The 24,686-nt window shown below is 32.0% G+C and overlaps 5 protein-coding genes across 6 annotated transcripts; 1 reads left to right on the top strand and 4 right to left on the bottom strand.

The window, feature by feature from the left end:
• Positions 1–5,183: 5,183 nt before the first annotated feature.
• Positions 5,184–6,611, top strand: LOC125807356 (NADH dehydrogenase [ubiquinone] 1 alpha subcomplex subunit 2-like). The gene is made up of 3 exons (XM_049487055.1): positions 5,184–5,312; positions 5,427–5,533; positions 6,314–6,611. The coding sequence occupies exons 1-3, from the start codon at positions 5,227–5,229 to the stop codon at positions 6,415–6,417; spliced, it is 297 nt and encodes a 98-aa protein (XP_049343012.1). The 5' UTR covers positions 5,184–5,226; the 3' UTR covers positions 6,418–6,611.
• Positions 6,612–7,720: 1,109 nt separating this feature from the next.
• LOC125807714 (protein yippee-like At4g27740) lies at positions 7,721–8,634 on the bottom strand. Its single transcript, XM_049487443.1, has 5 exons — positions 8,527–8,634; positions 8,239–8,276; positions 8,046–8,151; positions 7,898–7,953; positions 7,721–7,817 (listed from the first exon to the last, which is right to left on the bottom strand). Exons 1-5 carry the CDS (start codon positions 8,632–8,634, stop codon positions 7,721–7,723), a joined length of 405 nt encoding a protein of 134 aa, XP_049343400.1.
• A 461-nt stretch (positions 8,635–9,095) lies between these two features.
• On the bottom strand, positions 9,096–9,785 carry LOC125807352 (probable histone H2B.1). The gene has a single exon (XM_049487051.1). The coding sequence runs from the start codon at positions 9,722–9,724 to the stop codon at positions 9,284–9,286; it is 441 nt and encodes a 146-aa protein (XP_049343008.1). The 5' UTR covers positions 9,725–9,785; the 3' UTR covers positions 9,096–9,283.
• Positions 9,786–12,101: 2,316 nt separating this feature from the next.
• On the bottom strand, positions 12,102–15,448 carry LOC125807336 (uncharacterized). Of its 2 annotated transcripts, XM_049487034.1 has the most exons (6): positions 15,278–15,448; positions 15,120–15,178; positions 12,874–13,890; positions 12,743–12,798; positions 12,447–12,655; positions 12,102–12,325 (listed from the first exon to the last, which is right to left on the bottom strand). In XM_049487034.1, exons 2-6 carry the CDS (start codon positions 15,120–15,122, stop codon positions 12,261–12,263), a joined length of 1,350 nt encoding a protein of 449 aa, XP_049342991.1. In that variant the 5' UTR covers positions 15,123–15,178; positions 15,278–15,448; the 3' UTR covers positions 12,102–12,260. The 2 variants fall into 2 exon arrangements, with proteins under 2 accessions (XP_049342991.1, XP_049342990.1); XM_049487033.1 differs by having other exon boundaries at positions 12,447–12,798.
• Positions 15,449–19,242: 3,794 nt separating this feature from the next.
• Positions 19,243–23,058, bottom strand: LOC125807712 (zinc finger protein ZAT12-like). Its single transcript, XM_049487442.1, has 3 exons — positions 22,600–23,058; positions 19,554–19,643; positions 19,243–19,437 (listed from the first exon to the last, which is right to left on the bottom strand). The coding sequence occupies exons 1-3, from the start codon at positions 23,056–23,058 to the stop codon at positions 19,243–19,245; spliced, it is 744 nt and encodes a 247-aa protein (XP_049343399.1).
• Between the last annotated feature and the right edge of the window lie 1,628 nt (positions 23,059–24,686).

Below are 24,686 nucleotides of genomic sequence, written 5' to 3'. Positions count from 1 at the left end.
TGCCTCGCACGTGTAGTCTACGATAATGGTCAAACTTATATTTAAACGTAATAATTGCTCATTGTAAATAATAAACCAAAGTGTAGTAATTGCGTAATTATAATAATTTGTAATATTATAGGAATTGTGGTCACTAGTAATTTTTTTAATATAAAATTACTAGTTTTAGCGTATGTGCGCCTCGCGCGTGTAGTCTATGGTTATGATCACACTTATATTTAAATGCTCGATTTAATAATAAACAATGTACCTTATACAAGAGAGTAGTACAACAAAGAGGACCTAGAAGGCGCACTTTTATACTTCTTGAAAAGTAATTCCTTACCGTTAAAACAGATATGGATATAAATATAGTTAATGTTTCTTTTCTTATTTTATTCACTTCACTTATGACAAATAGAGTTGCAATTTAATTATGTGACTCTTGTAAAGGTTTCATTAAAAAAAATTAAATATGTTCTTGCACATATAGTAGACGGTTATGGTCAGCTGATATTTAATAATAATAATTAGTGGATCAAAGATTATTCACTATTGAGAATAAATGAAAAAAGATTAGCTGAGAAGAGTTATATTATATTAACTTGTCATCATTTTAGATTAGAATGACATAAATAGAATTAACGTTTCTTTTCTTCTTTTATTCACTTCACTTATGACCGATAGAGTTGCAGTTTAATTATGTGACTCTTATGAAGATTTGACTAATAATTTCTTAGTATTAAAATACTTGTTATAGCATATGTGCGCCTCGCACATGTAATCTACGATATTGGTTAAACTTATATTTAAACGTAATAATTGTTCAATCTAAATAATAAACATAAGTGTAGTAATTACGTAAATATGATAACTTGCAATATTATGGGAATTGCTGGTCACAAGTAAAAAATTTTTTATAAAAATATAAATTTTAGCACACGTGCGCCTCGCACGTGTAGTCTACGGTTATGGTCACACTTATGTTTAAATGTTCGATGTAATGATAAATATTGTACCTTATACAAGAAAGTGATAAAAGAGAGCAGATCGTAGAACAAAGAGACGGAGAAGAGGTACTTTTATACTGAAAAATCGATTCTTGAATCTTGAAAAGTAATTCATTACCATTAAAACAGATTAGATGGACATAAATATAATTAATGTTTCTTTTCTTCTTTTATTCACTTCATTTATGAAAAAAGAGTTGCTATTTAATTATGTGATTCTTACGAAGGTTTCACTAATAATTTTTCTTTATAAAAAACTACTAGTTTTGTGTATCACGCCTCACACATATAGTGTACAGTTATGGAAAACTGATATTTCAACATAATAATTGCTAGATCAAAGATTATTCACTACTGAGAATAAATGAAAAAAGCTAGTGGAGAAAAGTTCTTCTATATTGAACATTCTTTTAGATTGGAATGACATAAATATAATTAATGCTTGTTTTTTTCTGTTATTCACTTCACCTATAATAGATAGAGTTGTAGTTTAACTATGTGACTCTTATGAAGATTTGATTAATATTTTTTTCTTATTAAAATACTTGTTATAGCGTACGTACGTCTCGCACGTGTAGTCTACTTTATTGGTCAAACTTATATTTAACGTAATAATTTCTCAATATAAATGATAAACGTAAGTGTAATAATTACGTAATAATGATAATTTGTAATATTATAGGAATTTTAGGTCACTAGTAATTTTTTTTATAAAAATACCAATTTTAGCGTACGTGTGTCTCGCACGTGTAGTCTATGATTGTGGTCAAACTTATATTTAAATTCTCAATGTAATAATAAACAATGTGCCTTATAAAAGAGAGTAGAGTAGAACAAAGAGGAATGAGAAGAGGTATTTTTGCAATGAAAATCAGTTATTGAATCTTGGAAAGTAATTTTTTACGTTAAAACAGATTAGATGGACATTAATATAGTTAATGTTTCTTTTATTCACTTCACTCGTGAAAGATCGAGTTGCAATTTAATTATGAAATTTTCTTGAAAATTTCACTAATAATTTTTTTAATAAAAAATACTAGTTTTAACGTACGTGCACCTCGCACGTGTCGTTTACGACTATGGTCAAACTTATATTTAAATGTAATAATTAATCAATGGAAGCAATAAACGTAAGTGTAGTAATTACGTAATTATGATAATTTGTAATATCATACAAATTGTAGTTCACTAATTGAAAAAAGATTACAAAAATACTAGCTTTAATGTACGTACTCCCTCGACGTGTAGTATACGAGTATGTCAATCTTATATTTAAATGTAATAATTGCTCGATCTAATAATAAACGTAAGTGTAATAATCACATAAGTTATAGATAATTTGTAAGGAACTGTAGTTCACTAATTAAAAAAACTATAATTTTTTTAGTTTTAGTGTACGGCACGTGCAGTTTACGTTTATGGTCAAACATATATTCAAATGTAGCTCGATGTAAATAATACACGTAAGTGCAGTAATTATGTAATTATGATAATTTTTAATACTATAGGAATTGTAGTTACTATTTAAAATTTTCATAAAAATACTAGTTCTAGCGACGTGCACTTCGCACGTATATTCTACCATTATGATCAAACTTATATTTAATCATAATAATTAATTCCTCAGTGTAATTAATAAACATAAGTGTAGTAATTACGTAATTATAATACTCCACTTGTAATATTATAAGAATTGTAGTTCAATTAGGTTGCATAATTTATGGCTAACAGTAAACATCATGAACACCATTCTCATTGTATAAAAACCATAAAGAAATGAAATTGATAATAGATGTGCAAGAAGAACTCAGAACATTCAAAAATGAAAGAAAAAAACAGATGCAAAAATTACAACAGATTAAATCCTCTTCGCGAAAATGATCATTTGTGTAAGTAATTATCACCATTGTATCGATTTTATCAATCAAGAACCTGTACAGAACAAAGAATAAAATGGAGAAAAAAGATCAAAGATTATTCACTGCTGAAAATAAATGAAAAAAGACTAGCTGAGAAGAGGTACTTTTATATTGGAAAAAACAGTTCTTGAATTTTGAAAAGTTAAAATAGATTGGAATGACATAAATACTAGTTTTAGCGTACCTATGTCTCGCACGTGTAGTTTGCGATATTGGTCAAACTAATATTTAAATGTAATAATTGCTCAATGTAAATAATAAACGTAAGTGTAGTAATTATGATAATTTGTAATATTATAGGAATTGTAGGTTACTAGTAAAAAAAAGATTATAAAAATATTAATTTTAGCGTACGTGTGTCTCGCACATGTAGTTTATGATTATGATCACACTTATATTTAAATGCTCGATGTAAATAATAAAAAATGTACCTTATACAAGAGAGTGACAAACAAGAGAACAAAGAGGACTGAGAAGAAGTACTTTTATACTGAAAAATCAATTTTTGAATCTTAAAACGTAATTTCTCAACGTTAAAACATATTAGAGGGTCGTAAATATAGGGATGACAATGGGGGCAGGGGCGGGGGCGGGGTAGGGGCGGAGCGGGTTGTGCCTAACCCGCATAGTTTTTAATCTTTCCCACATAACAATATTTTCCATTTTCAACTCTCCCCACCCCGCCCCGCATAAATTTTTTTAATATTTTCTTTTTCTAGTTAATTTTGACACTAAAAATAAAATTCAATCAAATAAATTCATGTTTCATCAAGTTATATTAATTTAATAGATAATGACTTAAAAAAATATTTTTTAAAAGTCAATTGGTAAACATGTATGAAATTGTATAATTTTTTATTGAACCCGCATAAAATCACATATGCCTGCAACCCGCCCCGCCACTTCATTAGTTTTTTTAAAAAACCTCACTTCAATCAGCCTTGCATCCCTCCCGCCCCGCCCCGTATTAGCGTTAAACCTACCCCACCCCGCATCCACCCCACACCATTGTCATCCCTATATGTCACCGAGATCTTCGCTCGGGTATGTAAAATGGTGACGGTTCAATAAAGTAATTAGCTTACAATTAATATAATCGTGTTTTATTCATATAAAAAATAGCCAAAAGTAATAGGAAGGAATAAGGATACACTGACTATACACTATAGTTCGTCAAAAGTCATAGAAAATATACACTAACAATACAATATAGCTTACATATACATAAGCTTTACACTGAATATACATTATGATACAATCAAAAGGCTGAATATAACTTAACTATACATGAAGTATACATTGACTATACATTAAGTATTCATTGACTATTTTATCTTGATCAACTCAACATTACATCTAAGTAGTCTCAAATTTTAGATATGAAATTCTCTCAATATTTTAAGTTTTTTGATATACAAGTCACAAAAAAATATTAACGTTTGCAGCATGTCAAAAAAATAAAAATGAAAATAGAAGAAAATGCAACAAGAAGAAGACGAAGACGGACCAAATCTTAGAAGGCAAAAGTGTCGAATGGCCATTTTATTGTTATAAAAGGCTAAAAAAATTTAAAGGCGACACTACATAATTAAACATATTCTACCACCATATATACACTATTATTATATATATTTCTCTCTCTCTCTATATATATATATATATATATATATTACCACTAGTTAAGAGTTTTCATGTCATATATTGAGGAAGATACATCTAGACACGTATATTTTTACTATCAAATTCACTAAAATAGAAAAAGAGGTGAACAAAATTTGTTATGTATTTCAAATATATGTGAATCACACAAGATATATCTATTTTAATAAATAATAGGGCAAATTACAAAAATCACATACTTTTAAGGCAAAAATTACAATATGTCTCTTAAAAGTTTATAATTACAGAAATTCCTCAAACGGATACAATAATATAAGCGCTGATGCATTAATATGATGCTCGAGATATATTAATCGTTAAGTAAGATACATTACATTTTATACATGATACATTAATTTGATGCGCAAAAATGAAAATTTTTAGAGATTTATAAAACTTATAGGAAATAATAGTAATAAGTAAACCGAAAGATGGAATTTCTCTAATTTTTCCATAATAGTAACCACACTTGGCCCAATGGACTGGTTATCCCTTGAAAGTCCAGATTCAGAAAAACTGGTCCACCCTTAGTATAAGGTTAAATTCGTCAATGTAATTTTTGAGTACAACCGTTAAAGCATAAATCACACCTCATGATGTTTTTGGTTCATTTATATTTGTAAAGCCTAGGGAATAGCTGAAGGTGAATTTGTGCAACAATGGCGTGGAGATCAAATCTCTCTCGGAACCTGAAGGAGCTTCGCATCCTCTTCTCTCCATCGTCATCTGAAAGTGCCGCCACTAGGTATTTTCACAATTTTTATCAGTACTGCAATGAAATGAGCTCCAATTGAGACGTAGTTGATTGATTGATAGAGTGATAAGTTAATCCCGAGTTATTGGTTTCATCTTTATGTAGGGCGTTCATTGAGAAGAACTACAGAGATCTCAAGACCCAAAACCCCAAATTACCTATTTTGATTCGTGAGGCCAGTTCAATCGAGCCTCAGCTCTGGGCGAGATATGGTAATTATTTCGGTTTTCTTATAGCTCTACAGAATTTTAATCAGCTTTGTATATTGAAATTCTGATTTGGCAATTCACACAAAAAAAATCGTTCTTTTGCCTTTGACTGCTAGCATTTTCATTGGTTTGTTACATTTTCATTTTTCTTATGTTCCAGCTTAATTGAAACTTATATGTAGACTTTTGGTAAATAATCTATTAACATTTGATCAGGTAAGGGATTGATAGAAATCTTATTCATAAATTGCATAATGAAGTACACATCTAAACAAATAAGCTTGAAGGAGTGATATGTGACTCTAAAGAAATATTCTATGATGATGTAACGGATGTAGTGAGAGTGATCAAGATTTGAGTATAATGAATGGACCTGTAAAATTAGATTTTGACCTAACTCACACCCCAAAATCTAGTTCAAGGGGAGGAGGATTGTTCAAGTCTTATAATGAGACCACCCATCTCATTTTTTCATTCTTCAAATGGACCTTACCGTGGTTAGGTCTTTTAGGCATGTCGAATATCTCGTTTTCTCATAATAATACTCAATCCGTTCTAATTTAATATATCCTTTCCACTTTGGGATGTTTCCAAGTTATTTGACACCATTGCAAATGTTTGCTATGTTCTTCTATGGACAAATCTTATGAAGTATAATTTTCGGTTTTCTTTAAAGCCAAAGTTTATTTCAAATCTGGTGTAGTCAAGTTGTTTTAAGCGATCTTTACCCTGTTCCTGTGGTTTGACCTTCTATTCATGGATTTTACTTTTAAATGCTTATAGACCTGGGAGTTGAAAGGGGCATCAGACTGGAGGGATTGACCGAGGAGCAAATCTCAAAGGCACTTGAGGACCTTGGAAAAGTAGGGGCATCCCTTAAATCTTGATGACATTGGATCTGCAGAATTGTATGTCTTTGCATTCAGCACTTTGTAGAGTTCTGTCCTCACATTGTGCTTTCTAAAATAATCTTTTGGTGCAAGTTATCATGAATCAAAAAACCGTTCATAAACCTGGAATCCTGGGTATTTGGGCTTTTATTTGTTGATGGAATGAAAATGTTTGAAATCGTTTGTTGTTAGCATTATAAGTTTAACGGTATTCCTTCTGTGCATTTAATCCTGTTGCGGTTGAAATTTTTGTACTCCCAGTTTGTTCCGTGTACTCTTATAATGTGAGTTGACTAATCTATGCGTAGAGATAGCACTTAGGCAAATGAAAAGCTGCTAGCTATATCTTCACTTCCTTTTAGCAAATAAAACTCCAATCTTGTGTACTAAGATAGAAATGAAATCTGAAGAAGACATTGATCTTCAATTAAGGAATTTCCAGGAGGTAAGCCTTGATTTATAGTCTTGACTCATGAGTTTGAGAGAATTGACATGTTTATAATCTTCGTCTTTACATATAAAGAGGAGACAGTATAGGAAACGTGGGGATTCTGCCCTCCTCTGCCTGAAATATTGATATTTAAGCTCTGCAAGTTTCACCCACACTTTGTTGCGCTACTGCTAGCACCAGTGATGCTAATGAAGAAATCTCGTTCTTAGTCTTGAAATGCAGAATTGCTTGACTACAGGCAATTCCAAACTCCCCAATATAACGCCTTTCTGTTAATCTACTTGACTAAGGCTGAGAACCCAAGAAAATATGCTTATGAGCCAGGTTGGTCCTTGATTACTGAGTGGTACAGTTACAGTTTTGGAGTTTCACCAGGTTCCGGAAAATAAAACATAGTGGTTCAGTATCAAAGAACCGGGATAAATATAAGGATATAAAGTCAAGTTGGATAGACTATAATGGGTTATTCTGGTTATGGTGTTTATGAGTGTACTTTAGACTCCATAGAATCGGAGTTGCAACTTCACATCTGCACAATAACTGATGCTAAACAGCACAAGAGCCCTTATTCAGAGGCTACAATCGTGAAGCATGATAACGATAACAATATTATCATGGGTTACAATAGAAAACATCCCAGAATTGTGTGTCAGTAGTGTATAAATCCCTTTTGGCAAAAAGAAACTAGTGTATAAATTCCTTTTTTCTTGTTCAGGTGTGGGATGTTGCAGTGCCATATCAGGGTACATATAGCAATAAAAGAAACGTGAAAAGCTTATGAAAAATATGGTAAAATTACAAAATAAAGGGCATTCAAAGTTTCTCTTGCTAGAATCTTCCACCATTGGTTTATATTTCCTTAACTATTGGCACTCTCGTTGCTGCATTTGCTCTAGGTTCAACTGCTTCTTCTATTTGATTTCCATACCTTTCTTGCAGCTTCCCCCTGTGAAAGGATAAAAGAAAAAGTAAGATTAACAATTTTATGCGATATGAAATCATGAGTTTGTAGCATATTAATCTCACATTTGCAACATAACCATGTCTTTTCTTGCGACTGGATCCTCTTCATATACTTCAATCTGAAAGGGGTTGAAAAAAGGGATCATGTCAGATAATTTTGCTCGTTCATGGAATTTTACAAATTTGGGGATTTGGGATTTTTGTATCATACAAATTTCCATCCCAGTAGATTCTCGCATTTGTTACAGTAGACATCTGCGACTGTGTGAGGACCAAGTTGCCTCAGCTTCTCTAATTCGTTTACATGCACATTCACCCTGCGTATTTCATCGTGCAGTTTAGTTCGACCTGTGTAGACAACTTTCATTAAACTATCCCAAGATATTAGAACCAAGAAAACTTACACTTCATCAAATACACCTCCAGTCACCCCTGTCGCAGGCTGAAAAACACGGCATAGTTAGATAATTGAAATGGAAACTGTCATCATTGCACCAGTTACCTATGGAGTCTACTCAGCAAGTATAGAGAACTTGTAAACGTTTTCTTCTATAAATAAATATAGTAGGCATTACAAGATGGTACTTCTACTTCCTAACTACTAATTGCTACAAACAAGATTACAAAATGAGTTTGACTCAAGAATGACAATTACTTAGAAATAGGAGAAAAAGGAAAGGGGAAAAGATTACCGAGTAGTTGAGACTGAAATCTTTGCAAAGAGCAAGGTGGTTTTGGCAGTAACGGCACAGGTAGAAACGATCAGACACATTGAACTCGAGGAGAAAGGAATTCCCCATAGCTGAAAACTTCCTGTTGAAAGAACAAAACTGAAGCAGAGATGGGTGATGCAAGTTGTGAGTTATGAAGAGGTTTAATAGAACGTGGAAAAAGGAGTTATGATATATGGACTCTCTGTTGAAAATGAAAGATGAACAGGTTTAAGAGAAGGGGAAAAAAGAGTTATTATCAACTGATTCTTGTTGAAAATGAAAAGAGGAATCAATGTTCAGGAACGGCAAATAAAATATTGATGAAAAGAGAACTATATATAGCATCTTCTTGAAGAAAATAAGGGAAATTTCTAGTATTAGAAATTAGACGAGATTTAAGAGTTTTTCGACTTTGACTATATGTATCAATCATTGACAAATGCCATTGGAACATAAAAGTTGCCAGTTCAATTCAACTTTCAGAGTTTTTTGGGTGAATTAATGTGCAAGATTTGACATACAGGCATAAAAATTTGCAATACAGTAAATTGAGACAGAACCATTAAAGGATTGTATTTTAAATCTGAACTACACATAATGGATGATCCAAAAGTTCACCAACAAAAACGAAAGAAAATGGTAAAATAGTATCTAATACAAATAAACCCTAATTCTAAACAACCATAGAAATTCAATATCAGGATGGACCCAAAAACTATTCTAACTCATCAGAACTTCAAGAGCTAGTGAACTTGGTAACAGCCTTGGTACCCTCAGAAACAGCATGCTTAGCCAGTTCACCAGGAAGCACAAGTCTCACAGCAGTCTGGATCTCGCGAGAAGTAATAGTTGGCTTCTTGTTGTAACGGGCCAATCTAGAAGATTCCTGAGCCAGCTTCTCAAAAATGTCATTGATGAAGCTGTTCATGATCCCCATAGCCTTGCTGGAAATCCCAATATCAGGATGCACCTGTTTTAGCACCTTAAAGATGTAGATCTTGTAGGTCTCAACGCTCTTCTTGGCCTTCTTCTTCTTCTTCTCGCCGGAAGCGGCGTCCTTTGGTAGCTTCTTCCCGGCCTTTGGCTTCTTCTCCGCCGGAGCTTTCTCGGCGACGGTGGACTTCTTCTCCTCCGCCGGCTTCTTTTCAGCTGGCTTCTTCTCTGCCTTTGGTGCCATTGGAATTGAAAGAGAAAATATGAAGGGAGAAATAGAAAGCGGCTATTCAATAGTGAATTGATAATTTAATTTGGGGTTTGTTGTGCACTCTATATATAGAGGCAGAGATGAAATCTTATTGGTTAGTCGGGGAGGTGCGCGGATTGATGAGCTGGCATGATATGGAGCGTTGGATATTTATGTTCTCATGTGAGGATAAATATGCTCACTTTCAACTTTGCGCCTTTTTTATTGTAAAGAGTAAAGAGAGTAAGGAGAATTTGGGAAATTTACAGTTCTCGCGCCCTTTCAGGTTGGCGGTTCTCTAAGATTCATGAAATTTTGGCGGATTTTGCAAAAATTAAATGGAATTGTTACATAAATAGTCGATTGAATATATTATTTGCTAAATAGTTAAAATATAGATAGACTGATATATATAGGAATTATTTAATGAACGATTATTTGATTAACTCCAAAAGGGAAAAATGGAAGGAGCCCAATATGGAATTGCTCAGGATAACAAATTTTGAATGCAGAAGAGAAAATTTACGCTCTCAGCCATCAAATGATTAATGTTTGTCTATATTTAAGGTGTATTGGAAGTGTATATATTTGGTATATCTACAATACTATATTATATAACAATCAATTATATAGTGTATACATACATTACAGTTATACACTTGAGCAATGCACTCAGGTCCAAAATGCCCCATAAACCTTTTTTGAGGACGTTTCTTTGAGATCGGTACAATCAAATAGTATTTTGATTTGAACTTCGTTTTTGTAAGTTCCTTCCTTGGGTTCATCTTTTTTCTTATTGGATGGAGAGACACCCTTATAATTTCAAACGTAATTAAGTTAAAGAAATTTCAGTTTTAATTTGTGATCACACTCTGTCGAATAACTAATTGACAATGACATTTTAGTTTGTTTAGTGGGATCTAAGGGAATATAATCTTTGTAATAGTACAGGTCTATGGTTAGAGATCCCGATGAGATATCAAAACACTTGATAGTTTTGGACAAATTAATGTGAAAATGGGGCTCCTGCAATTTAATTTCTGTGATGAAAGCAAACATAGTCTTCAGCAATACAAATCGATCTAGCTACTCCACTCCATACCACCATAGTATATATATACATCAAATAAGGTAGATAGATATAATGTTGAGAAGTTAAAAGTATACTTAAAGCTACATCAAGATCGAAACCAACGAAACAATTGAAAACTTCTCAGTCATGAATAGTACTGTTGAATTACATTACATTCCCATAAATTGGAGACACCATAATGTTCCCATTAATTGCAGCTAAATTTGGATACACCAAAATTGTAAAGCAGAGAAAAACAAGTATGTTTCAGAATCTTGATATATAACTGGTACCTATATATCTTATAACTGCATAATAATATGCATTGCCAAAGGGTTTAGTAGTTGCCCAAGAAAAGATACTTGATCATGCGTCATCACGAAGAACCATCATCATCATCACCATCACCATCATCGTCATCTTTTTGATTTTCCATTGTTGTGGGAACTGGGAAAGGAGGAAAAAATGAAGGAGAAAGAGTGGGAGGAGGGGGGAATTTTAAAGAAAAGAGAAGGAAATTAGTTCAGAGCCTAATTTTTTATTAAACTTTTAAAAAAAAAGTGAATTGCTACTTAGTGGAGAGAGGATCTTCTAAGCATATGCTTCCACCTTTTCTACTTTTTCTTTTTCATATTCAAAACAAATCAATATTTGTTTCCTAATGACCAATTAATTAAGACAAATCCCTCTTCTAGTCATAATTTGGCTTCCATATGTACTCTTTATGCTCCATGAATATTCCCTTTTAATTTATTTGTAGTTAAAATGTCTACTCGAGTAGTCAATTCATCACTTTAGACAATTAGTAATACTTACTGGTTTTCCATGAAGAGTGAAAAGCCATGTCTTACTTTAGTTGGCATGAGGTGTTGTTAATTAGGACAACGCATTGTCTCACACTTATTATTCACAAATTTTCTCATACATATTGTAGTGGAGGATGAGGATGCCTCTATTTGTTTTCTCCTTTGTTTTCTTGTCGTATTAATAAGCAATGCACCAATGATGCTCATCATGTTTTTCACTTTTGGCAGAATACGTCAAAATCAATTCAATCCTAAAGTGTGGATTCTCTCAACTATATGTATCCATGGTTGTGGGTGTCAAAAGCTGTCTCTTGTTTTTAAGAATGAAATTCTATAATGGAAACAGGAAATCATATAAGGAAACACTCACCCTTATACATAGACGTAGAGAGACTGTTTCTGACAAACCCTTAGCTCAAAATGGGGCTGAAGAGAACTTCAAATTCTGTAGATGCAATCAACAAAGGAGAAAATAGTACATCGATGCTGCCATAACATATTTGTTCATAAACGTTTGCACTGTCAAATTATAATTGCCGAAGCATATGAACATATTTTACATCACATTGGCTGACTAAAATAAGTTGTTTGTTTCTATTTTACAAAGGCAGAGAATATTCTTAATATTATCATTGATCCACCAACATTGAACTTACAGGTTCAATTCTTCCTTCCCATATATTCGCTGGAGTTCTCGAGTTGCAGCTTGAAATGATTCTGATCATGAGAATTAGTTCAATATGAATCATATGTATCAAACTGTAGATTAAAGAGGGAGAGAGAGAGAGAGAGAGAGAGAGAGAGAGATCCAATAAGGACTAATTGGGGATATAATTACCTTTCCAAATCTGGAAAGCTTTTTGATTGATGGGGGAACCAGTCACAGTTTGAATTGCTTCGAACAACAAACTTTGTGGCGTGCTCCTTAGCTCCTGGGTTATCTGGTAGATGGTTTTCCCATTCTCAAAGTATATGTGATTGTTAGGGTGCTTTGTCTTGCAACCAGCATGACGCTCAAACTCATAGGCATTAAGCACCTTCAAATGTGTATACAATTGCAAAGTTACCACACAGGAAAAATATATAATTATAAAACGAATGAAAAAGCAAAGTGAATAACTTGCCTTTGAATAGCTACATGGTTGACAACCACATAGGTATCCAGAACCTTTTATAATACCACGAAGCTCCTTATAACACACAGGAAGATAGCAGGTAAGGTGCTGACAGCAAAATTTATGAAATTTAAATAGAATAAAATGTACCTGCCGGGACAAGACGTATTTTACAGGTACACCGTCAAGAATTCTTGTTGCTAACAAACTTCTAACATTCGAAGGAAAGCTATTAGGAGCACCTTTATGTGCAGATTTAGACTCCGATTTGGTTTTTGGCAAGGAATCAGTCCTAGGTTTTGATGTCTGAGAGGAGATATCAACTGCGTTAGCATTTGATCCATCCATCTGCTTGTCACAATGTGGTTCTGATGCGTCCACTGACGATTGATAATGTAAATAATTATAACCGCTAATTGGCCTTGCCAGAGCATCAATATCAGACACCAATTCATATCCAAATATTGTGTCGGAATCCCCTCTGGTATATGAGTCAGCAATTGGTGTAGTGCTGTGACTTTTCTCAACATTGGATCTGATGGATCTACTTATATCTCCAGGATTGTAGGTTTGACTTTCATCTTCCTTCCCATATGCCTGACCCATGGATAGAAAGGATGTTTCACTTGCCCTATTATGTACCTGACTGATAGACATATTAATGTTGTTTTCAATCGGTGAATGAAAAGCATTTTCTGAATCCTCCACCTGATTAACATTAAGATTTCTGATTCTACTGTCGCTTATGCATATCTGTTGTTCTTCAATAGTGTAAGACATTGACAAACCAACTAATGGATCATCTCCAATTTGGTCGTCGATCACTTTTTTCCTTATTGTGGAGTTCCCTGTGCTTCTCTCGGTCAAGTCGACCGGCCTGGTGGTATCAATTCGAAACAATCTATCAATGAATTGATTTGCCCCTGACGGAAGATCAGAAGTAGTCTCCCAACATGTAGAATTTGTCACTGCAATTTCTGAAGTTGATTTGCCTAGTGAAGTGTGGACAGCTTGTTTCTTGTTAGGATATAACTCTGGCTCAGTAGTACTGGAGAACAATTGGTGAGCATGTTTCACGTCGAGTCTTGATGAGCTATCAAAAACTGCTTCTCCATCAGATAGATGTCCACCACATTTTGGTATCCAAAAATCCTTGTCATGGAAAGACTGGAAAAGATCTGATATGAATGAACTAGACAAAGTCGATTCATCACAGTATAAATCTCTGACCAGAAACAGGAATGATGGGCAGGGTTTGCGTATTACAATGAAGCAGCTGAAAAATGAAATTAAATGAGTGCAGCAGGGGGTGGGGTGGGGTGGGGAACAGCATGATGGTCTGAAAGAATCTCTTAGCAATACCAACATTCGATGCACATACCAAGTATGGACACATCAGATGGAACATTTCACCCAGATCACTTTTTTTTTTCATTCTTTTGTTTTTCCTGAATTGAGACAGGGATTGTTACTGATCCCTACTGACATTTGAGCTTTAAGAAATGGACTAGAGCTGTGCAGAAAATGGCAAACTACACATTTCACCACTGAGTACAAGAATAATGCAAAACCAAAAACGCATTATCTTCAGGGTAAACTAATCCAGATCATTGAGGCAGAATTTGGATTGGGTAAGCTAATCACACTCATTGAGACAGAATTTGGATTGAGTATGCTAATCCCACTCATTGAGAAAGAAATTGGATCGATCCACTGATTGGACATCTGAAATATCAAAGAAAATTAATACTCCTATCTCAAAAGGATGACAATCTTATATCGAAAGTCAAAACATTTTCCTTAAGAGTACTATCTTCTTTGTAAATATGTAAGCTTTACTCCCTCCGTTTCAATTTGTTTGACTAGTTAGCTTGACATGGAGTTTAAGAAAGTAAATAAAACTTTTGAATCTAGTGATATTAAACTAAAGATACGTAGAATGTACCAAAATGCCCTTTAATCTTGTGGTATGAAATGTGAAAATTTTGAATTGAAGAGTTGCCAAAAAAGATAAGGACAATCTTTTTGTAAGAGTTAAGAAATTGATATGAATTTATACTGAAAATCAGGACTGTTAACCCTTGCACCACGAAACCACCATTCATTTTTGTCACAGAGTGTATAATTTTCTTTGAGTAAAGTACCACGAAAGTCACAGACTGTATAATTTTGCAAATTATAAGTTTCACATCTAAATATCCGTCGAGCTGCCAAATGGAAGCTTAAAGACAAAAGAAAGGTCCAATTCAATACAACTAGCAATGGGAAACTAACAGCTATTTCTTTCTACGTAATTAAATATCACTAGAAATTCCCATAAAATAGCATAACTCAGAACAACAAAATCAAACAGAGCATCGAGTATGGAGCTCTTAATGAACACTAGAAACACTCACCATCTTGCAGCTCTTACTTCAACGAATCTGAAAGCCACAAATGCTCATAAAAAAATTACCTAAGTTCAAATTCAGCAAAAATATGCAAAAATCAACAACATCTCAAAAATCAACAAGCCCTAAAAAGTAATTACGAATTAGAAAAGAGACGATCGTACCTTTTTAGATGGAGAAGAAACTAGGAACGGCCAGGTAAACTTCCCGGCGGTATCATCGGCGGCGATTTTCTGGTTTTGAAGTAGATATTTTACTCTCTTTTTTTGGGGGGACGGGCAGAGTGGTTGTTATGGTGAGTGAGGAGCAGACGATCGGCTCCCTGCAGAGACCATAGAATTGTGAATGGACCTGCACTATCAGATTATACAGTTACCGCTTCTTTAACCGTACACGTGTGTTTATTCTGATTAATCTTAACCGTTCATGGCTTTTGGTCTCCTGATATTTTGGGCTTTCCGGGTCAATTGGTTATGATCCCATGGGATGGAGCCTACCACTATCTCGTAGGAAAAAATTTAATATGGTTGACGCCCAACCAACAATAGATGTACGAGGCTCTATTCAATTTTTGACACTTGAATTTATGGGCCTCATTTTAACACCACACACTCTCTCACTTTCATTTTTTCAAATTCCTCCATTTTCCTCATAATAAGTATTTTACCTCTCTCTTTTTTTAATAGTCTTAAATTTTTATTTTCCAAAAGTCAATTATGTAAATTAATATCAATTCAAGTTTTAGCCTTTTTCTCCCATGATTGTTAATATGATTAAAAAATTAAACTCCATTATAATTATAGTCTTCTTTTCTTGATTTATATATTTTTTTGGTTGATTTTTTTTTTTTTAACTTAAATTTCAATAATAAGTGCAACACCAAATACAAAAAAGTTCTAAAAAAAATTGAAGAACGAGTGATTTTAGAATTCTTATAGGTATGCTCTCACTTACTCATTGGTGAGCTTTTTTTTCGGTATAATTTTTTTTAAAAAAATTAGTTCTGATTGATGATAGTTGAATTAACTAATAATGAATAATTAAAGGACTAAAAACAAGTGATTTTGAACATAAAATCAATTTTTAAAATCATCATAATAAAATTACAAATCAAACTAGAAAGTGAAAAATAGAATTAAATTTATATAAAGGTAACTAGATTACAAATAAAAAGAGTAAAAATTAACTTTATACAACACACACACACTATATATATAAAGAGGGAGATATTTTTATAATCAGTTTGGTGGTTTTTCGATTTATTTTTTCTTTGAAATCAAAACTGATTATGTCAAATTTTTTAAAAAGAAAAAGAAAATAAATTGAAGTAAAAGAAATATTCAATTTGACTAAATTCTTATTTAGTTCGATTTTCGATACTCAGTGAATACTTCTTAATACAAATATAAAGTGTGTGTGAATTTCTCATGCAAAATTTATCTTTTAAATGTATCCTAGGAATTTGATTCAATTTTTTGAGATGTAAAATACAAATTTTAAAAGATTTTTTTTTCTAAGGCTACGAGGAATAATTATATTTTAGTTGAATTGGTTGAGAGGTGGCAATTTTTTAAATTGATTTAGCTGAGGGACATAAATGATTAATGGGAAAGAAAGAGCTAATCAAGTTACTAATAAAGAGCACAAAGAATTGAAAAAAAAAAGTGATAAATAGAGGAATATTGAACAAGGTACTAAAATATTTTGGAGGAAACAGAGGGGAATTTGAGAAAAAATAAGGTGTGAGAGTGTGTGGTGTTAAAATGGGGCCACAAATCCAAGTGTCAAAAATTGAATGGAGTCTCACACAACTATTATTGGTTGAGCCTCAACCATATTAAAAAATTTCATCTCGTAGTACTACTACTAGTTATGCAAGAGTTATAACGCAAATTTATTTATGCATGATTAATAATACAAGGGTTATTATTAAAATATTGCTATGAAATAAATAATAAAGGTAAAAGTTATTATTTGCGCTCATATTTTGAAAACTGAAGAGATTATGCTTAATTATAAAATGTAGCAGCATTTTGATTTTAAAATTAAACAAATATATTGTTTGATGATAATAAAGTGAAATACATTCTTCCGTGTAATACTTCATGTAGCAAAGCTTATTATATTTGCGTGCAAATAGTGATAATGAATACATAATATGAAGTACAAATTGAAGAAAAAGATGACTTTTGAGGCTTGAAGAATGAAGAATCACTTTTCTTAAAGAAACATTATACATGTTAGGAAAAAATGCAAGCAATTCCTTTCAAGATACAGTAAAACTTCTATAAATAAATTAATATAGGTGGGACCACGGAATTTTATTATTTTATAGAGATATTATTTAATTGATAAATTAATATTTATTAATTTAAATCATGGTTTGAAATTTAGTGAAGGTTAATTTTGAATATATCAAAATCATTGTATCTTACTAATTTATGTATCATATTTATTGATTTCACACAAAAATAATAATACATAAAGTACAACAAATACATCATCAAAATCATTGTATCTTACTAATTTCAACCTTGTGGATAATAAGAGCTTTCAAGATGTATTATCGAACAAATTTTATCGTAGGATATTAGAAGACTATGAAGTGGGACAAACTGATCCAACAAAGATCAATGTTTTTGGATGCTATCAATTTTGCAATCCCTGTTTGGCCATAAATGTTCAGCAAAAGACAATAGCAAACTATTTTTGACACTGTAAAATTCGTTCGGGGAATGCAATCTCAGATGATTTGAATGAACCTACTTGTGAAAACGTCATTCATGAACTTGAGGTCATTGATTAATGATCTTGGTTACCACAATAAAATGGATGTCAATAACTTGTTGGATTATCTGGGTGAAATGGATACATATTTAGAGATCCAGAGCTTAGAAGGAATTGTGGATAACATCGGAAAAGGCAATGTTGATGATGAAGTTGAAGATGATACTATACCTTTGGAACCAATTACACGTAAGGAAACACTTATCGCATTTAGAACTCTTCACAATTTTATGGTGCAGTTCGAAAAGATAACTTCGGAGCTCTTGGATGCAATAAGAAAAGTTAGAGATGAGCTTCAACTAGATTTAAATTATAAGAAAAAAACATAACACAATAGAATCATATTTCACTAAATTGTCTTAGATATATTTGTACTTTTAAAGAATTACTAATTTATGATATTAATGGGATCATCTATTTATATAGGGGTCTTTTGGAAATATATTATCTTATCGAAATTGATGATTTTTTTCATTGGCCCAAGTAGGGATCGAAGGAAAATATTATTTTAGAGAGATTATTAATTTATCGAGTATTAATTTATAGAGGTTTTACTATAAAACAAAACCCTTGTATATACCTAGATATTTATTCTTATGTTATTTCGAGAGAATCTTTATATTTATAGAACTTAAAGATAACTTTTCATAATAATCATGTTCTCTCATAAATAAATGTGATTTTTCATAATTATTATGATTTTTCATGAATATGACTTTTCCTAATAATTATATTCTCTCATGAATAAATATATCTATTTAATTTAAGACCTTTATATATTACAAAATATCAAACACATTGTACGTGTACTAAAAATCTCCACACTATACAATCTTTCTATCTAAATTTATCTACAAGAATAATAAGTTTATCCACGTGTATGTATCTACGATAGAACTTCAAACTATGGTGATTGTGTACTACATATTTCTTTAAAAAGTAGTATTTTGTACCAATTTATGTGACACATTTCGCTTTTCGAGAGTCAAATAGTTTTAAGTTTGACATTTGCTCATGAAATTTTCAATTTTTTACAAATGAAATTTATATATTTGTAAACTACATAAAAAGTATAATTCTGAATAATTGATAATTCAAAATATTTAAAAAATATATGAAAAAATTATGATCAAAGATAGACTTGTTTGAATTTCGAAATCGTAAATGTGTCACATAAATTGGGACAGAGGGAGTATCACTTTTTCGAATAAATATAGTAAAGACTGAATTTGCTATGCCATAGGAATAATTGTTTCGATCATCCAAAAAAGGAGTAAAATGATAACAGAATTTGTGATATATACACACAAGAAGAAATTAAAATGAAAGACATCTTTTAGCTCTAGCTAGTCCTAAGAGGATAACAATGGAGGTGTGTGAGGGAATCATCATTCTCATCAGGAGTTAAATTAAGATCCACGCAAAATATCCTCTTTCTACTATTAGATTTCTTCAAAACTGGTATCCTTCTCGCCGACGATGAATCTTTAATTTCATTTACAGGGGCACGGTGACGCCTCATATGTCCACCTAAAGCCTGCCCCATAGAAAACTCCATTCCACAAATTAAACATTCATGTACCTTGCGTTTTTTGGATAATTTTCCGTGAAGAAACTTTCCAATGTCGATCGTTGATTTCATGGATTTATGACTCGTTCGATGGCCGCCAAGCGCTTGGAAAGATGAGAACCGTCTTTTGCAGGTTTTGCATTCAAATGAATTACGACGATCTCGATCTCGATCTATGGATGATAAAAGCATTAAGCAGTTAGCTATTGCTTGTGGTTGTCTTCTCTGCTTTTTCTCACTGCCGTCAGTATGAAGAATTGGTTAATGTAGATACAAATAAGATGCTTCGTCTACTGAGTTTGAATAAAATGATGACTGATCTACTTGGGCTTACAATTGCTTCACATATTTTATAGTTACATTTTGCGCGTTCTATTGATAATCACAAACGCTAGTAGTGTGTAGAGATTTTCGGATTCAGTAATCTCTCCGCGTTTTCTAAAATCATCGAATATGAATGTGTTTTTCAGGTAATTTTCATGTAAGTTTAAAGCACAAGGAAGAGTCCATAAAGTGTGCTTCCACGAAGTTTCCAGAATGATTCTAGGTTTGACTTGATCAAATACATGGAACATAATAATTTTGTGCAAAAAAAAATAAAAAAATCTTATCTTGAATTGCAAAAAGAATAGAGAAGATATGAATCTATAATCTTAAAATATAAAAAGTTATATGACTTGACTATCAAAATCGTCTTTTAGTGTCTTTCTCCCTCTGGCTTGTTGAAAAATATGACTACTTTTTTTAGTTTGTTAATAAAGAGCGACTTTTTTCTATTTTTAGCAATATTTTAATTTTTAATTTTCTACTTGACATAATTATAGTCGTAAGATTACAAAATATTTTGATATATTTGACATAACTTTTATTTAGGGCTACAAGATTTAAAATTTTCATTATTTTCTTAAAGTTCATGCCAAGTCTCATGCAATTTAGGATATATTTTTTTAAACTGAGAAAGTATAATTTTTTTTAAAATTAACGGAGAAGACCTTATTGTAGTTTACTCGGGGAGGTGAAGGTGTAGTATCTTGGCACCCAAGTTAATAGGGAGTGGGGGCCATCAATCAGTTTGTATTGCAGTTGGTCTCTATCCGTCTCTTTAATATATAATTCATGTCCTTAATTACTTGTTCACTATTTATTTTTTAATTGTTCTTAATTATTTGTCTATTTTGACAAGATAATATTTTTACTTATTATATCTTCAATTAATTACTTTGGAAAATATAAAACTTTTTGAAAATCTTGAATTTTTATTTTATCCACTTCATAATTAATAGGGATAAAATGATAAAATTACTATGTCAATTATTGATTTCTTAATAGGTGTGTCAATTCAAAAGTGAACAAGTAATAAGGGACAAAGGAAAAGGGAGTAGTATACAAAGTACAATATTGCATATATATTCACCATCTTTTAATTTTCTATAAAAGACTAAATTATGTCTCTGTAAAACATCATGTCAACTTAACAAATCACAAAATACGATCATGAAATGAGGCAACAATAATGCTGAATATGCTGGTATTTATAGAGTAAAGTCTATTTGTATTGACTTATTTTAAGTAAGTTAAAATAGTTTTAAAATATTTTTATAGTATTTGGATAAATTTTAAAAGTGTTTTTAAGGACTTGGTTTAAAACTAAAACAAGTCATAAATTTGTAGAAAAAGCTAGAGCCCGTTTGAATTGGATTATTTTAAGTGTTTTTAAACTAAAATTATTTTAAAACATTTTTTTTAGTATTTGAATAAATTAAAAAGGTGTTTATGGACATTTGATTTTAAACTAAATTAAAATAATAAAAATAAGACAAAAATAAAGAATTAATGTTTCCTCATAATATTCTATAAACCCATCAAATCAAATCAAAGTATTTTTCAAGGTACCTAGGGTAGGGACTAGGGAATATCTTTTCCAACTTGATTTTATAATTACAAATTTCAAACCAAATTAGTTAAGTCTCACAAACTCCAAGTCAATTTTCACCTCTATAACTATATATGAATCAATACGTGACACGCTTATCCACTTATATACACTATTATAGAGTTTCCTTCATACTTAAGATTTTTGCTATTTAAGAAAAAATGACTCAACTGCTTACGTGCATGTGCATACAAACTAGCCACCTTATAAACCGTGTTCTTATGATGGGTTCGAAGCTTCATCTTTCACACACTATATAAAATCTTTTGGTGGCCAACTTAATTTCTTTAATTTTCCTACTAGATAAACAGTTAGTATATACAATATATCTCAGTCCTATTTACTTATCTAATATTAACTTAAGAAATTCATTACTTAATATTTTGTATATAATATACATTCAATGATTTGAAAAATAACATTGAAATTTTGTGAAATTCTGCGAGACGTGTTCAATTTGAGTTGGGACTCTACAAGAACTATAAATGACAAATTATCACTTGATTTTTCAAAACTGAACAAGTAATTCAAGTAACTATAGTAATCAACCGACAAGTAAAAGTGAGCAGAAGAGAGAGTAACATTTTTTGCTTTATCACAAAATCATTTTGAGTTGGTATTAATATTATTATTATTATTAATTAACAATTACCACAAGTTAAAAAAACTTGGTAATTAATATTGATGATTATCTAATAACCACCAGTAATATTGATTGTCCACCAGATTAATACTCCAATAACGTAACAATAAGAAGTACGGATCCGGAAGAGTTCCATGCCTTATCGCTGTACAAATAGGATTAAAAATAAGAATACAGAAGTAGCCACTATTACAGCTCAAAAGTTTTTTTAAAGAAAAGTAAAAAGAACAATTAAGCTTCCTTTGATTGTGAATTACATAGGCATTAATAATTGCTCAGTATTTTCCTTAAATAATTAATTAGCAAAAACCTAAAGAGACTTGTCATCTGCCAGAAAAAGGACTCGTTAATCAACAACTATTCATTCTATGATTCTAAAGAAATTTAAACTTGTGGATTTTTCCATTAATCTGAGTTCTGCACTCCGATCGCCATCAATATCACTTTAACTACTGTAAAAAAGAAAAGAGAAAGAAACAAAAATTTGTAATATCTACTTTTCTCTTATAATAATCCAAGAAATTTAAAATATCTACAACAACGAATGAACTACTGTAAACGGGATAATCCCCAACGTCAACTGATCATTCTCATACGGTGTCAAATTCAAATCTAAGCAAAATTTATTTTCACTCTCCGTCTCGATCTTTTCCTTCGTCTTCAAAAACTCAGTAGTATTTGTCTCCTTTGGTTTCTCCATTAATTTATCGCGATGCTTTCTCATATGTCCACCCAAAGCTTGTCCAAGTACAAATTCTTCACCGCAATAAGAGCATTCGTGTTTCTTCGTCTTAGATTTAATCGAATCTGAAGGTAATACCAGTTTTGGTTTCTTGTGACTTGCTCTGTGTCCGCCTAAAGCTTGGAACGATTCAAACTGCTTCTTACAAGTTTTGCACTCATAAAATCGACGTGATAGTGAACTATTCTTCTCTAAAATATTGACACAATTAGCCATGGCTAGTGTCTCCACTGTTACTATTTCTTCTTCTCTTCTCCTCTTTATTGTCATCATGCAGAATTTTCAGTCGTTTACTTGTATGTGGGTTTTATATAGTAGGAGCAGTGAGACACGTTTCTCGTTTCTTGTGCCCTAAGAAAATAAGATAGAGAAGGACTTTTTTAAATCGACACAATAGTTTAATATTTCTCCTGTTTCTTTTGCTTAGAAATTATTTATGGTGTTTCTCTTATATTAACCTAATTAATTTTATTACCGTATAAGTGAACTGGTGGTGTAAATATTTCTCCTATTTTTTTTTTTATATATATATATATATAGGAATTCTCATGTTTTGTTTTAATTTTCTTTCGTTTCAAAAATTATAAATTTACTTGTATAGTTAGACTGACCTTCTTTATTTTAGGAGATTAAAATGTTTGATATTGAAAAATAGGAATTAAACACTTATAGTTGAGTAGGATTTAATTTGTTTGAATTATATATGGAGTGTAAGTGTTTGATTTTAGAATAACTGCTACTCTAGGGGTATTTAGTATAATGTTACTAGGAATTAAATTCTATTTGAATTTTATTTTTGTAACACCCTAGAGAATTTTCGAACTAAGACTCGAGCCGTCCTTTATGTGGAGTGAGATTTTACCGAGGAATAAAATTTCTTGAGTGTTAAGTTAAGATCCCTAGATGTAGCACATTGAGTTCCAAGAAGAGTTGAATTGGAAATAGTCATTTTGGAAAGAATCTGGAAAATTTGGCTATGGAAAAAAAGTGAGTTTTTGGTCAACTTTGAGCAGTCGTAACTCCTAGCTCAGAATGATTTAGGCGAATTTCCAGTTATTTCTGGAAAGCCCTTGGAATGATCTTTCCAACGCCGCCGAGTTTGCTTGATTCTGAGTTCGTATGAGTGAGTTATGCCCTTTGGAAGTTGGGCTGTCGGCACAGTCGCACAGTCGCACAGTGCAGTTTGTTTAGTCCGAAAATTTTAAGGGTATTTTGGTCTTTTCCCTAATAATTTCTTTGGGTTATATTGAGGTGTTAGACTGATGTTTGGATCATTTTTGTCCCATTTTAAAGAGTGAGAGTAAGAGTGAGAGTTAGGGCTTGGAAGATAAGAGAGAAAGAAGAGGAAAAGAAGAGGAGAAAGAGAAGAAGAAGCTAAGGATCGTCGTGGATTTTCATCGGGGGTGATCCCTAATCAGGTATGTGAGTCTTTAGTGTGGGTTTATCCTTCCCCCCCACATACCAAGCTCGTTTTTATGATTTGAGAAGAGATTGGATTTGTTGTTGAAGTTGTTGAAGTTGTTAGTTGTTGTTGATGTTGTTAGTTGTGTTGTTGAAGTTATTGTTGGTTGTGGGACAGGATTGGGCTGTGTATTTGAGTTGTGATCTATTGTATGTTGAGAGATTGATGATCCTTAGTGTTGGTTGGTTCATACCCCCACACACCAACTCGTTTTCAATTCCAAGAGAAGATTTATTGGTTGTTGAAGTTGTAGTGGTGTTGTGTTGAAGTTCTTGCTGATTTAGTACAGATTTCTGGCTGTGATTTTTGAGTTGAATCTATTGTATAATAAGGGTCTTTATGATTCTAAGTGTTGCTGCTGAAACCTTGAGGTTGAGAGGGTTTAGAATTGGAAAGAAACAAGGGGAAAAAGAAGGATTTTTGGGGAAAAAGGGGC

This window comes from Solanum verrucosum, unplaced genomic scaffold, assembly GCF_900185275.1.
Source record: "Solanum verrucosum unplaced genomic scaffold, falcon-dt-bn FXZP01000183.1, whole genome shotgun sequence".
Classification (NCBI taxonomy): Eukaryota; Viridiplantae; Streptophyta; class Magnoliopsida; order Solanales; family Solanaceae; genus Solanum; species Solanum verrucosum.
Note: the sequence above shows the minus strand (reverse complement) of the source record. Positions and strands in the feature narration are given on the sequence as shown.

Excerpts from the sequence above, each read along its gene's own strand:
- LOC125807714 (XM_049487443.1), bottom strand. The coding sequence starts at position 8,634 with ATGGGGAATTCCTTTCTCCTCGAGTTCAATGTGTCTGATCGTTTCTAC. Across the intron at positions 8,277-8,526 it reads ATTTCAGTCTCAACTACTCG|CCTGCGACAGGGGTGACTGG; the intron begins GTAATCTTTTCC and ends CGTGTTTTTCAG. Across the intron at positions 7,818-7,897 it reads GACATGGTTATGTTGCAAAT|GGGGAAGCTGCAAGAAAGGT; the intron begins GTGAGATTAATA and ends ATCCTTTCACAG.
- LOC125807352 (XM_049487051.1), bottom strand. The coding sequence starts at position 9,724 with ATGGCACCAAAGGCAGAGAAGAAGCCAGCTGAAAAGAAGCCGGCGGAG.
- LOC125807712 (XM_049487442.1), bottom strand. The coding sequence starts at position 23,058 with ATGACAATAAAGAGGAGAAGAGAAGAAGAAATAGTAACAGTGGAGACA. Across the intron at positions 19,644-22,599 it reads TGGGGATTATCCCGTTTACA|ATCGAGATCGAGATCGTCGT; the intron begins GTAGTTCATTCG and ends TATCATCCATAG. Across the intron at positions 19,438-19,553 it reads GCTTGGCGGCCATCGAACGA|GCTTTAGGTGGACATATGAG; the intron begins GTCATAAATCCA and ends TCTATGGGGCAG.
- LOC125807356 (XM_049487055.1), top strand. The coding sequence starts at position 5,227 with ATGGCGTGGAGATCAAATCTCTCTCGGAACCTGAAGGAGCTTCGCATC. Across the intron at positions 5,313-5,426 it reads TCTGAAAGTGCCGCCACTAG|GGCGTTCATTGAGAAGAACT; the intron begins GTATTTTCACAA and ends ATCTTTATGTAG. Across the intron at positions 5,534-6,313 it reads TCAGCTCTGGGCGAGATATG|ACCTGGGAGTTGAAAGGGGC; the intron begins GTAATTATTTCG and ends AAATGCTTATAG.
- LOC125807336 (XM_049487033.1), bottom strand. Across the intron at positions 12,799-12,873 it reads AATACGTCTTGTCCCGGCAG|GAGCTTCGTGGTATTATAAA; the intron begins GTACATTTTATT and ends GTGTGTTATAAG. Across the intron at positions 12,326-12,446 it reads AGCTTTCCAGATTTGGAAAG|AATCATTTCAAGCTGCAACT; the intron begins GTAATTATATCC and ends TCTCATGATCAG.